General features: G+C 39.3%; 1 protein-coding gene across 1 annotated transcript in view; it reads left to right on the forward strand.

Moving 5' to 3' along the window:
* nlgn2b (neuroligin 2b) overlaps positions 1 to 12,911 on the forward strand; it is an 85,274-nt gene that overhangs the window by 49,254 nt on the left and 23,109 nt on the right. The window contains exon 4 of the mRNA XM_030068928.1: positions 6,130 to 6,279. Coding sequence (XP_029924788.1) covers positions 6,130 to 6,279 — 150 coding nt within the window. The remainder of the gene's footprint in view (positions 1 to 6,129; positions 6,280 to 12,911) is intronic.

A 12,911-nucleotide genomic window follows, 5' to 3' on the forward strand; every position in this document is an offset into this window, starting at 1 on the left:
GTGGGAGGGGCAGATATTATGGAGGAGAGTATCAGGGAAGAGAGTATCAGGTTAGGTGGAAAAGAGAGGAGTGAATAATGTGCTAGTGTGTTGGAGGCAGCAGGCAGACAGGACAGTGAGGTCCTTGTTGGCCATATAGGCTGTGGATTTGGGCTGAGTGAGAAAACTTTCACCCCCCCTTCGACCCTGCACCCCTACTCTCCACCCTATTTATATTGAGCCCATTCCAATCACAAAAAAAAAAAAAAAAAAAAAAAACTGGAAGAGAGCACTCAGTAGAGAGTAGATCTTCACCAGCCGTGTCTGGAGGCATGTGGGTGGCAAACAGGAACTACAGGGCAAACTATGTGTCCTCTTCACTCCACTACTGTCATGACAGTAGTGGAGTGAAGGGGAGACAATATGTGCAGTGCATTAGGTGTGCAGTGCATAGTTTAACCTGGGAAGACAGGCTATATGGAGACAAATCATCGGACACAATGTCCATTTGCTGTGATTGATAAAGAGAGTGGTAGACAATCGCATGGAGCTGAACACAACCAAAAGTACTGTGGCATGAAGGCATGCATGTTGGTGTAGGTGGTGTAAAGATGATTGTGTTGCATGTATACTGACTGTTTTGTCTTCCGCTGCTGTGGTTTCAGCTCAAACGACGACAATACTGTAATGTTTTTTTTTTTTTATGAATGCAAGCCACAATTGTCTTATCTTGGCGTGCGAATCTTGGCAGGAACAATTCCAAAAGACCTGCGATGTGAAATATCAGTTTAAAAGTGAAAATGCCAACAAAATAATGTGCCAACTAACGTGCCCCGGCACGTACATTAACTTTTGAATTTCTGGCAAGAAGATATGATTGTAAGTGCACTTGAATCTGTGGCAGCAAGACATGATTGGTTGTTCCTAGTGGAAAAAAAAAAAATAAATAAAATAAAATAAAAAATACATATATATATATATATATACACACACACACACACACACACACACACACACACACACAAACACTATATATATATATTCCAAACTGATGCAGTTGTCGATCACTTCAGGCCTCTACTGCCCGGTTAAGAGGAATTAATCATTAAGAATAATTAGCACTTTTATCAGGTCTAGAAAAAATTGGGCTTGGTTTAGCTAGAAATTTTTCAGGTATTGTGTGTTTAGTTCGGCTCAGATTTGTGCACCCAAAAATCAATCTACAGGTTGTTGTATTTTTAAAACTCTTGGAGGATTACTGTGTTAATGTCTGTATTAACACAGTAGTAGTTAGCGCTCAATTGTGGTACAGAAAAAATATTCGCCTGCCAGTCCCAGTAGTTTGCAAGATTAACTGCAGACAGATTTACACACACCCAGATACACACACTCAGACAGAGTCACAAGACTAGATGCATGATTCCCTCCAGGATGCCACCTGGCGGATATAAAAACAGAGAGAAAACGTGGGGACGAGGAACACACAGAGTCCAAGAGAGGCCCTCAGTTCTTTTGAATATACATACAGTGCATGCATGTCAAAGAGAGTTCTCTTTGAAGTACTTTGTCACACACTCACACTTGTCAATCTCACCATCACTTCTTAATTGATGGTTATTGTATTATGCTAGCCATGTGGTATAACATGAATCCTTCATGTGTATCTACAGTGAAGGAGCAAGTAGACATAGAGTTGTTGTCATTAGAGGCTCACCTGGATTAAAAAATGGATGAATTGCATGCACATTTACGGCATTTTAATTTGATAGATTCTTTGGGCATGGCTAGTGTTAATAACCATGTAACCATACAGACACATACAGACACTTAATAGTGAGTTTCCCTTCTAAGGTGGGATATTTCAAACTCACTAGCCTATTCCAAATCTAATATTTCTCAATTCTGACAAGTGCATCATCCATGTAAGGGATAATGCACAATGAGGTGTGCATTGAAATCTTTTAACGCATCCCATGGATTGGTTGATCCTGGTTATATTATGGCCATGAATAGCAACAATAAAAGTTTGGAGAGATAATTAATTTAGGAAGGGGTAGGCTCTGAAAATATAAACTTTTGTTCTTTTATGTCCAGGTCAGACAGTCTAGAAATGGAGACACTACAGGCTGATTTGGCTTACTGATATTATAGAAAATGTAGATTAACCAAAATGGATTAAATACACATACTTACATTCAAAAAATGGTTTGTCTAGCTCAATGTTGGTGTTAAAGTTACGCCAGTTGTAATTGCTGGAAAATAATCACAACTGTTTGGAATCAATCAGTATTTTAAAATCAGGGCAGTGTGGCAGCTAACATAGTTACGCTCATGTTTCAGTTTGCTGCTATAGTCAAATAGGTTGGTACAAAACTTTATGACCAGCTTATGAATTTAGAATAGTAATTAAAGGAACTGTACACACAAAATAAACAATATAATACAATATTTTTTTCCAGTTACTCCTAGTGCAGTCTATCTATCCAGATAGTTTCTGTGTGATTTAGCAAGGCAGCTTTTTAAACTTTTTTTTTTTTTTTTTTTTTCAATGAATTGATCCTCTAATCCTAACTATGTGTACATTACATTATTTTAGCACACACTCTTGAGCCAACCAGAAACAGGCATTTATGCAACACCAAATAAATCATACTTTGAATGGGTTCTAATGAAGGTGGTATTAAATTACTTTAAAGTTTAAATGGATCAGTGCCCAAAATTTTCAAGTTCCTTCTCCCCAAGTGTTTAATTTGTGGTTTGAGCATGTTGTGAGTGTGACTGACGACAGCCTGCTGATATGTCAAACCACTCTACTGGCCTGGTAATGCTGGGATAATTGAACATGTTTACATTTCCTCTGGGAAATCATCAGAGGTTCACAATAGAATAGAGAGACGAAAAGAAAAGTAGCAGAGGGTTGGGGTGTCGGATTAAAAGATTCATTTTTCAAGAATCTGCTTATATCGTATGTATTGTAAGATGATCCATAATACATGACAGCATATCTGTGAAGGCATATGTGTCACGTTTTTTTCAGTAGTGTCTTTTAGTGTGTGTGTGTGTGTGTGTGTGTGTGTGTGTGTGTGTGTTTGTGTGTGTGACTGTGAGTGACGCACCCAAGTGCATGTGGAACCTGAGATTCAGGTGGTGATGCAGGCGGGTGTGCAAATACGTGAGTAGAATTTGTTACCACGGCAACAGGCATTCAGTGAGTCGGTGCAACGGAATGGCTGGTGCAGTTCTATTAGCGAGAGGCAGTTTCCATAGCGACTCAACATCGCAGCTGCCTATGCAAGAGCGTGTGTGTTTGTGTTTGTGAGTGTGTGTGCGCGCGTCTGTGTATGAATACGGTGTGAATCCTGTATGAATTTGACTGTTCATTAAGGTGCCTTTCTATGTGCAACTTGCTTTGTAACATTTTATTCTGTGCTTTTTCATCCGTTCCATCATTTTTATGGTATGAACCTCGCGTCCTTATCTCCACCCCCTCCCCGTTCTCCCGCGCTGCCCTATTTTCATCTCCTTCCTCTCTCTCTCTCTCTCTCTCTCTCTCTCTCTCTCTCTCTCCCTCTCCCTCCTGCCCTCTCTTTCTCTCTCTCCTCCTGTCTCTCTGTCTCTTTCCCCATCTCTGAATGCCGAAGCTCATCAGGGTAAACAGATGCTGTGGCTGTTATTTATGTTTCCACTTGGTCTGGCTTTCATACAAATTATCCACAGGCCCTGCACAGCGCAGACGCTCAGCCTAACTGGGCTGCACTGGCAGCTCTCTCGCCTTATCGACACTCAGACACTCAGACCATACCACAGACGTCGAGAGATAGGGGGCACACAGACTGACAGAGTGTACCATAGCAACACACTGTGGGATGGGCACAGAGACTCAGTACCAATAACAGAGAGGGCACGGGAACTGACTGCACCATTTGCTCTGCACATGGAGGGGAATAACAGTTTGGGAAGGTACCATCACAGCACAGGACAGAGGACAGGGCCATAGCAGAGTAAAATATAGAAGACAAGCCCAGTGGAGCAGACACATGCTTGAAAAGCTGGCTCCCAACTAAAGAGGCAGTCTCCCGAAAAAGTCCTATAGTATCTTCATCTTTGTCCTTCAGGATCGCCACTATTTGTAAAACAGCAAGGTTCTGCTAAATATACATAACATACAGACATATCTGCTTTACATACTGCTATACATACATATATACATACATAAGAAGGAGTCTTATATTGCCCTGTTCATCATTTTAAATAAGGCGTCTGACACAGTGGATTATACTGTTCTTTTGGATAGACCTAGATACATTTGTTTTGACACAAATGTGACAGTCATCAATCTGGTTTCCTTGAAGTTAGAAAAGGGGTGCCACAGGGCTCAATACTAGGTCCTGTCCTGTTCACATTGTACATAAAATGAGTTGGGGTCATTGGTTAGTTGAAGGTCTATTCATTATCCTGCTTTATCACAGTTATTTACTCATTGGCGTCCTCTACTGACAAAGCTTTGGCGAATTTAAAGTCTAATTTAAAGATTTTTTTTTTTTTTTTTTTTTTTTGGCTATACAAACACCCTTATTAAACTAAGGCTTTTTTTCTAAATCTAGATAATACTAACTACATGTGCAACTTGTGGGCTGATAATGTGATGGTTGGATCACTTTCAGTGAGAGGAAACAGTCAGATGGAGACAAGCAACTTTCTGAAGCAGTACTTTACTGTTCCCCGCACTTCATCAGCTTCACACCAACAACACTCACTTGTTTCTGACTCACATGTCACTGAACTAACCAATCAGAGGCTAGAAGGACCTAAACAAAGATAAATGTGAGTCAAACCACTGAGGTATAGTATGTATGGATTTCTACACCTGCTATTCACCAGATCCCAAATGAGAAATTTTACTATCAGTTTTTTACTATCGGCACAATAACTGGGGCTCAAAAAGTCCTGTGTTATAATTATCTGGGTATCTGGTTAGATGAAAAATTAAACATTATCTTTTAAAACTCTCGTTGAGGAACTGACTAGATTTAAATGTATTTATTTATTTATTTAATTTTGGAAATAACCTCAATTTTAGCAGTAGGTTTCAGATTGTGCAGGCACCTTTGTATCAGTGCTTGACTATGCATTTGTAATTTACATGCATGTTGCTGCCCATACCCATGAGCTGCTCGATGCTGTGTATCACAGCTCTCTTAGATTTATTACAGGTGACAGTTTTAGATCCCATCATTGTATTCTCTATGAGAAGGTAGGGTGGCCATAACTTGCAGAGAATGTCTTTTCTATTTTCAAAGCCATCCCTAATAAGCTACCATTTTATTTATCATCACTTTTAAGAATTAGAAATATGGGACACAACGCAAGTTCACATGAATGTATTACCTTGGATATCCCGTATATGAATGCAGAGGTGGGAACAACTGCATTCACTTACGGAATAAGCTTCTGGACTCCCTTAGGTTAGACAGTTTTTTTTACCCTAATTTCAGCTGTTTAACAGTTTTTTTAGATAGTGAATGCCCCTGTTTTTCTTAATGTGTCTGCTTTGTTCCTGTGAAAGATACTTTTTTACTGTCTTTTTCTTTGTGTTTTCTTTTGTTTGTTTTTGTATCTTGTAAGTCATTTGTTTTGTGTGTGTGTGTGTGTGTTGTATTTATGTTTTGTACAATGATTTTACACTTTTTACTCTCTACTGTATAACTACCTATTGGTGAATGAAGAATTTCAGCAATAAATGAAGTAGCTTCTTCTGCTTTGCTGCTCCCATGGCGGGGTTTGTCATTGCTGCATGGCTGACTTTGGTCAAACCCTCAGAAATGTATTTTAAACTTCTAGTGGAAATCCCAAGGTTTCCAAAGACACCAAATATATCGTGCTGAATCACAGAAATGTGTATAAAACGATGCACAAGACATCTAGATATTTTCTGTTGGATCTAAGAACATATGTATGTGCCATTGTCATACAATCTAAAAAAATAAATGTTTTTTCTAACTTTGAACCTACTTTAAGGGGAATTCTAGAAAATCAGAGTTCGAGGGATTCATGTCAAAATAGTACAAATATTTCACATACGTTTTTGCTTAATACGGATAAACTAAATTTGTGCTGTATTATGTGTGTCTTTGTCTCTCGCTCATGCAGATATCCGTGATCGCCGTAAGAAGCCAGTGATGCTGTTCATCCATGGGGGCTCATACATGGAGGGCTCAGGGAACATGTTTGACGCCAGTGTCCTCGCTGCCTATGGAAATGTCATCGTGGTCACCATGAACTACCGCCTTGGTGTGCTTGGTAAGTTCAGTCTGGGAGGTCACATCCTGTGGCATCACCAAGGATGGATTAGACATGTTTCACGCTGACTTGTAGTCACTGCATGCAAGAGATCTGAAGTGTCAAACCACTCGTTTGAACTGTGTTCTGTCACACTGTGTGTTTTTGTGACACAGTGGTACAATCCATATGTAAAGTCTACACTATAAATAATAGATATTTTAATAATAGATACTCTATGAATAATTTCATATTGAAAGGCATTATGAATTATACCCCTTTCAAAATTAGAAATCACTACTGAAATATAGCAAAATGCCCATGGATGGAGCTTGAAACCTCTCCTGCTGCAGTCTCCTGTCACCCATAGAGCCTTAAGCCTACCTTACTCTACCTTCCTGTCATAAGTGATTTGAATGTCAATGTAGAGCTGTTTGGCAATATGAAGCGACACTCCATCTATACTTTATGTGCCAGACACACTGTAATCATTTCAAAAGTAAATTCATTCAGCAGTTTTGACATATAAGATATGTGTGCATAAGTAGAGAGGGCACATAAGGAAAGTAGTGGCAGAGTAGCACAAGAGGGAGAGAAGCATAAGGGCTTTTTTTTTTTCCTTCAGGTGCATTTCCATTTGTTTTTCGCCTATGGCAAAAATGAAAAGGGTTTATGGATCCTGTATGTCAGTCACTCTACTTTTGAAATATATTTCGTAATATGGTTCAAAGTAACATATAATGTGTTTTTCTGTATGTTTTAGCGTATTAATGATTTATAAAAGCTACTGTGCAGATGACGTGTCACTACACTATTATCAGTATGAGTAGAGACGATCTTTGTTGGGTGTCTTGCCACTTCTTGCACCAGACATCTAGTCTCCATTCCGCTGTTCATTATCTGAAAACATAAGCGATATCAGAAATTGATACAGGCATTATGAGTCCACAGTATTTAACTATGTTGATTAAGAGCAGTCAAGGTGAGTCAGTTAACGTTACTAGAGTTATGAATGTGCCTGTAGACGTCAGCGGTGAACAGTGCTTTTGCAGTTAACGGCAGTTAACGGCAAATATTTTAGACTCCACACATTTTTTCCTTGAAACACAATGGATCTTGAATCCCTCATGTTGTCATAAAATATGCACTACCTTTTACAGCTCTATGGAACATTCACATTATCATGCAAAAAACAAAGTTTCTTGCTCTGTGTGCACTGCTTTGTACAGCACAGCGCCTTGCCAAACCAGCTCACTGTGGTGCTATAATGAAATCCTGTGAGCTAGATGCTAGAAGTAGCTAGATCTACCATTTGTTACTATACCATCTTTGTAACAAAGCAAGTAGTTGCAGCTGACATTTCACCATGGAAAAGTTTTGTTGTGTAGCCTCTCTGTGCTTTTAAAGAGTTGTTGTAGAGCTTAGGAGACTGTAAGACACATAGTCAGTTTCTTCTCCATTTTGAACTGGCAGCTGTGCCGTCATGTGCAGATCTACTGTACAGCACTGTCATTAGCTGCACTTTCAAAGGTCAGCGCATGGTGGGTTCAAAGTTCCACCAGTCTGAACTTTTGGCACATACATCAATGCAGGGCTCACGGCAAAAAAAAAAAAAAAAATCTGTCTCTGTTCAACACAATGGCTGAGGCACATGCAAAACCCTTTTCATGGAGCACTGGGTGAGCTTCTAAAAAGGACCTGTAAGACAGTTTGCCTTAGAGCCTAAAGAACACAGCTGTAAGTGGAAACACAAAAAACAGATGAGACAATTATTTTTTTAAGTAATCACATTTGCACTATAGGCCAACAGGACACCAACCCTGCATTTATCTGCTATTGCATATATAGCATGAATGCCCTGCTTTATATTTTCAGTTGCACATGAACACCTGTCAGAGAAAGTCATGTTTCTTTCTATAAGTTATGATGTAATGATATCCTTCACATCATGGTGGAACAATCAGGCCAGTCAAAGTCAAGAAAATTCACACTACATATTTGAAAGTGTCATTTAAGTGATAATGAATGATGATATTTTATAAAATAGGATATTATTGGGCAAGGTGGAAACGCTGTGACACCTCATTGTGTGTTATTGCACTTAGGTTATGCGATAGTCACTAGTCAAGAACTTACAGTAGTTACAGAAACTACTTGAGGGAGTGATATGCTCTGATGATGAAAAATTTCTAACAGGTCAGACTGGCATCTGGAACAGTTATTTAACACAACCACGACATGGTGAATTTGCCAAAAATGTATTAAATGCGGCTTATATCTACACAAAAATGGCCTGCCTCACTCAGTATCGGTGTTAACGTTGTGACAATGCTGGAAAACAATCACAATACTTTTGAATCAATGAGGATTTTAAAAATGGGGCAGGTTTTGGTGGCTAATAGCTAGTATGCTCAACGTAACACAACCAGTCAGTGCAGTCTATTGTTTTTATGGTTATCTACATTATGTTTTATATGAGCTGAATGCATTTGTTGTCATGCAATGGTGGATTAAACTGTGTGCAGGGACTATGATTGCCTGCTTCACCTACCAGATGTGTAAACAAACATATGCAGCTGAGGGAGCTGTTGTGTAGTGATACAGAGACAAAATAGTTCCACCGGTTAGCAAGTAAGAGGGATCGAAAAGAGTGTTGATAATGAATCTCAAACAACCGTGTGTTGTGCATCCTCCAAAACATTTTTCAGCTTCTGATCAGCACTCAATTGCCACTCAAGGTTTTTTTTTTTTTTTTTTTTTTTTTGCTAGCCCAAATCCACTTCATTCATTTTGAAGAGGAACAGTCCTGGTGAGCCACTCATTGTGACGGAGAAGGAGCTGATGGGTCAAACTTGAAGGATCTATAATTACACTTTTATATGGAGTTGCAAACACTACTAAGAAGCAGAACTATCACTTTTAAGGACACAGACCAGCCAATGGAATTTGTATTTGCAGTGGAAATGGTATAAAACTTTTTCAAAGCAAGCAGCACACAAATCCTCATCATGTTCTAGGACATCCAAGCTTGTTTGCTGTTTGTTGTGTGGGTTTGATTTTCCAACAAACTAACAGGTGAATGTCGTGCTGCTCAGCAGCTGACAGGGAAGTCCCAGATGTCGGATTTTTCCACTAGCACAAGAATGGACAATATGAGCCTAGGCATCCAAAACAGAGCGTGTTTTCTCTCATTCTTAAAATATATAATGAAGAATGACCATGTTTATTGACGTTTTTGTTATTATTTTTTCGTACAACTTCACCAGCTCTACTGTTTATTTGCCATTATTCCTGTGCAGCAAAACACAAACATGCCTATTGACTTGCCTGAACAATTTTAAAATTAATTATTTGTTCTGCTCATACTCACCTCCACAGCTAGTGGAAAAACACACACACGCACACACACAAAAAACAGCTCATGTGATTTGATTTCTTGCTTCAGAGATTCCACACACCACTTAATAGCTTTGGTGTGTGTTTGGTGAAAAACAGAAGGTGCACTGGAAAATGTGAGTCGGCTGCTTTCAACATGTGTCTGGATTAAGGTCTATTCTGTTTGTCTCTTCTGTCGGAGCTTTGCGGTGCCTGTGAGCGGAGGCTGAGCTGTCTGTATGTATAGCCAGCCCTTGTGCCGCTGGAAATTGGTGGAGTCAAGTATTTACAGACGCTGTCATCTTTTGGAGGTGTTTGCATACAGACTGTCTGTGTCATTCATTGTGGTTGCCAGGTTGGGTAATCTGATCTTGTTTATTGCATCACGCCTGTTTCAACATATCAGAAAAATGATAAACAGAGAAACGAGAGTACTTTAGGATGCAGTCCAAGAGTTGCTGCAAGCAGTAACAGAGGGTAACATGATCCAGACCATTATTGACAGAGAACTGGAGAGGCAGGGGGACAAGGACAAATTGAGAGTTTGTGGAACGAGGATGCGAACCTGCCGCTTTATCCTGCCTGATTTATGCTCTTTTTTATTTTTCAGCCGTCAAAGCAGGACGATGAGTCAGTTGAACGTGAGATTCAATTCCCTGATTTGAATTCAAGTTGCACACTGATCCAAAAAAATAAAGAAAAAAAAAATAATGAAAAGCTACTCAGTGGTGTCTGTTTCCTCTCCAAGCATCTAGACACTGTTTCCAAACAGTAACCTGTCTGATTTGCATCCAGTTATTCGATGAGTGTGTGAGATATGCGAGGAAGAAAAAACACATGTACTGTATGTTTGTAGTGCATCGTACAGTATCCGTGAAATACTGTCCATTCACGTGCATGCATGCACACTCACACTCTCACAGCAACACACATACAAATAGAGGTACAGAGCGATCCTGCTGAGTGATTATGAGGGATGACGCAGTGTCCTCGATTCCTTTAACATTGTTGAAAAATTTGGTATGTGGGCGAATAGACTGCTCTCTCTCTCTCTCTCTCTCTCTCTCTCTCTCTCTCTCTCAGATATGCCTTAAATGGGTTACTGTACTAACGTGATTATCTCTTTGTGTGCATGTGTACATATGTGTGTGGTGCATGCATGCGTGTTTGCCTGCATGCACACCGGTTTGTCCTTGTGCATGTTAGAGTGAATGCGTGCCGTTCGACATAGCGCGTTGTGCAATGTATATGAATAACATCCCATCCATCCATCTATCCATCCATCTATGCATCCATCCATCCAGGGTTTTTAATAGCAGCCGCGTCTGACAGTGTGAATTTGAGTCAAAACGAGAAACACAAGCATACCATATTTTAATAGTTTTATGCTATAATCTTTAGTATTATCCTGTACTTACACACACGGGAGCTTACGCATGCCAACCTCATTTCATACCCTGCCTGTGCCTTTAAGAAAGTGATAGGGAGTTAGGAGTGAGGGAAGAAGAGAGAGCGGGGAATAGAGACAGATGAGAGAGGGAGAGCCATAGAGAGACAGAGAGGGGAAGGGAAACAGAAGGGGGAGATGGGAACAGTCTAAAAATATCCATCAGAAGTGCTTTTTAAATCTGCAGTGATGCAAAGTATTCATTCAAATAAATGGTGTTGCAATGTGGCCACCCTTGAACACAGGCTTACCCCATACACTTTAAATCCAGTACAACACATTCTGCAGTGGGCTTCCAATAAGGCATATTCATATTCAGTTATTAATTTTATGACATGCCTTGTCACTGTGGAATAAAATGGGTGAATGGCAGGAAAATGTCTTCTCTACATAGACCGGTTCAGAGGTTTGGTGTCAGTGAAGATTGTAGAACGCTGCTTTGCTCACCTTCTCCTACCTTCCTCCTGCTCCAGGCCTAGAGAGCCTTCAGATTTGTGTTGCACAGCCATCTGTTCAGACTAATTAACTAATTAACTAATTAATGAACTCTAGGGAGAGGCCCACCATCGTGGGCTCTGTGAGAGCGAGAACATTTTTCACCTCGGGAAGAGAGATGAAACGCTTCTTCTAGTAACGTTTTATCTGCCGCTTTCTGGCCAGTTTCCTATTTTTGTTTGTAAGTAAAAGCAACTAGTGCTTTCTGTACTAATCTGTTCAAGAATCAAAAATGAATTGCTATTTTGATTAGATTTTTTTCCAGTATTTGATAGGAGCAAATTAAACAGATTTGTCAAAAATCCAGTGGAGCCACATTCAGAATTTATTTATTGATTGATTTATTTTTACCATTTTCTAGTGTCTAATTGAATTTCTCTGATGTCACACTTACAGTCTTGCCAGATAACTTTTTGTGACAAGTTCATATATTTCAATTAACACTGACTTCAAAAGTTCAAAATAACCTTTTTTTCCCATATCTGTTTTATGTTAGGCATGTTTTATCCATACATGTAGCAAGAGAAATCAATATTATCATGCTATTATTTTCAATGGAAGCGTTCAAACCAAGTATCTGTCTTTTAGAGAGGAGCTGTTAAACTGTTAAAGTGAAGTCGTTGACAGAAAACGATGAGGCACGGACAGACACACGCACACGCGGTGTCAGGGTATGTTGCACATCTCTGGAAATAAATGGGAAATAGTCAAAGAGAAACACCTGAATCTGTACGAATATATACGATATTATAAAAATGAATAGAGACATATTCAGATCGTGTTGTGCCTCCAGAGATCAGACTTGCCAGTTTGATTGCCAAAGAACAGTTTTGCTGAGAAAAAGTGTGAAAAGTGTGAAAAAAAAGAGTCTTTTATTTGCCTGTGCATCTCTCTTCGTGTATCTGATATGATTTGGTTGTAAGTTCATAGTAAGCCTTGCAAGATTCAAGCTTTGTAGAGACTTGTGTATTTGTAATCTTTTCACTACTACTGACAGTTACTGTTCCCAGTAATATGCAAGTAGAATACATTTCTTGCCCCATCAGAAATTTTGTAAATCCAATTTTCACAATTGTCTTTGCTGTTGTATTATTTGCTTTGGTATTTGAGCATAACCGGACACTTCACTTTCTTTTCCAATCTTTTTTTTTTTTTTTTTTTTTTTTTGACTTGATGATACCTTGTTTGACAGTCCACTTGGCTCGCTCACAAAACACAAATCAATCAATGAAAAATGGAAAGATGTACTCACATACCTCCTCATGTTTGTGACTCTCACAAGAACAAATTTTGAGTATAAGTTGAGTTATACAATATCTCAATCATCCGCAGATCC

Source organism: Myripristis murdjan, chromosome 14 (genome assembly GCF_902150065.1).
Source record: "Myripristis murdjan chromosome 14, fMyrMur1.1, whole genome shotgun sequence".
In the NCBI taxonomy this organism is placed as follows: domain Eukaryota; kingdom Metazoa; phylum Chordata; class Actinopteri; order Holocentriformes; family Holocentridae; genus Myripristis; species Myripristis murdjan.